Here is a 1788-nt window from a genome sequence, read left to right as displayed (position 1 = left end):
CAAAGTAATGTCTCTGCTTTTGAATATGCTATCTAGGTTGGTCATAACTTTTCTTCCAAGGAGTAAGCGTCTTTTAATTTCATGGCTGCAGTCCCCATCGGCAGTGATTTTGGAGCCCCCAAAATAAAGTCTGACACTGTTTCCTCTGTTTCCCCATCTATTTCCCATGAAGTGATGGGACTGGATGCCATGATCTTTGTTTTCTGAATGTTGAGCTTTAAGCTGACCTGATAATGCACGGAACATCTAGAATGTCTTACATTATGTTGAAACTCCCCATAACTTTTCTCAGGGCTGTCTTTATCTCCTTATTCCGGAAGCTATAGATAAAGGGATTGAAGAGTGGGGTCACCATAGCATAGAACAAAGTTGCAACTTTCTGCATCCCAGCAGAATGTCTGAGCCCTGGGTTCACATACATGACCATCAGAGAGCCATAGAACAGGGATACCACAGCCAGATGAGACCCACAGGTGGAGAAGGCTTTCTGTATCCCAGTTGTTGAAGGCATATGCAACACAGCTGTTAGCACAAGAATGTAGGACCCAAGGATGAAGAGGAAGTTACCAAAGATAACTATTGAGCTTAGACTGTAGCAAAGCAATTGGGTTTTGGGGGCAGAGACACATGCCAATGCGAACAGTGGCCCTGGGTCACACACAACATGGTCAATGATATTTGGTCCACAGAAGGGCATCTGAGAAATGAGAACAATGGGGATCAGGAACCACAGAAATCCACAGACCCAGCAGATAAGGACCAGTTTGCTGCAGAGATGCCCAGTCATGATATTAGGGTAGTGCAAGGGACGGCAGATAGCAAGGTACCGATCAAAGGCCATAACGGTCAAATGCAAGCATTCAGTTGCTCCCAAGGAAGAAAAGAAATAAAACTGTAGGAAACATCCAACAAAGGAGATGGTCTTTTTATCTGAGAGGAAGTTGACCAACATCCTGGGGACTGTAGAAGAGACATACCAGATCTCTAGAAAGGAGAAATTCCCCAGGAATATGTACATGGGGATGTGGAGTCGCTGGTCACACCATAAAGCACAAATGATGGCCCCATTCCCTGTTATGGTCAGAGCATATATTGTAAGGCAGAGTGAGAAGAGGAGGCTCCGAATCTTCCACTCATAAGAAAAACCTAGGAGTATAAATTCTCTTACAAAGACAAAGTGGGAATCTGGCTCAGAGATGTTCATGCTCATTGGATCAGTAACCTGCAACGTCAACAGACACGTATTTGTCAGTTAGGACTACCTGCAAATGTGTCCCTGTTTAAGAATTAAGAGCAGACAAATACAAATTGGGGCACAGTAGATAGCTGGCTTCACAGAAACAAGCTTTTGCTTGCCTCTAAATCTTTTCCTTTCTATGATATCACTAAAAAACTTTAAACTCATTTTGTAAGCTTGTTATTCTTTGGGGAAAGCATGATCTATAATAGTTTCTCATAGATTTGATATCATATATCAGAAAGTGTTAGTCGCTTAGTAGTGTCCAACTTTTTGTGATCCCATGGACTGTAGCCCTCTAGGCTCCTCTGTCCATGGGATTCTCCAGGCAAGAATACTGGAGTGGGTTGCCATTCCCTTCTTCAGGGGATATTCCTGATCAAGGGATTGAACCTGCATCTCCTGAATTGCAAGTGGATTCTTTACTGTCTGTGCTACCAGGGAAGCCCCATAACATAAATTTGCTCTTAATAAATGTACTAGTTTCTTTCCCTAAACCCATTTTGTGGGGCATAGACTCAGTAAAGAAGGTTTTAATTTTACTATTTATC

At 42.7% G+C, this 1788-nt stretch overlaps 1 protein-coding gene across 1 annotated transcript; it reads right to left on the bottom strand.

The window, feature by feature from the left end:
• Positions 1-256: 256 nt before the first annotated feature.
• Positions 257-1204, bottom strand: LOC138073417 (olfactory receptor 11H12-like). Its single transcript, XM_068965130.1, has one exon. It carries the CDS (start codon positions 1202-1204, stop codon positions 257-259), a length of 948 nt encoding a protein of 315 aa, XP_068821231.1.
• Positions 1205-1788: the final 584 nt, after the last annotated feature.

Source organism: Capricornis sumatraensis, chromosome 2, assembly GCF_032405125.1.
Source record: "Capricornis sumatraensis isolate serow.1 chromosome 2, serow.2, whole genome shotgun sequence".
In the NCBI taxonomy this organism is placed as follows: domain Eukaryota; kingdom Metazoa; phylum Chordata; class Mammalia; order Artiodactyla; family Bovidae; genus Capricornis; species Capricornis sumatraensis.
The sequence above is the reverse complement of the archived record's forward strand: the minus strand, read 5'-3'. Positions and strand labels throughout refer to the sequence as shown.

What these genes read in the sequence shown, in the direction of transcription:
- LOC138073417 (XM_068965130.1), bottom strand. Translation starts at nt 1,204, where the DNA reads ATGAACATCTCTGAGCCAGATTCCCACTTTGTCTTTGTAAGAGAATTT.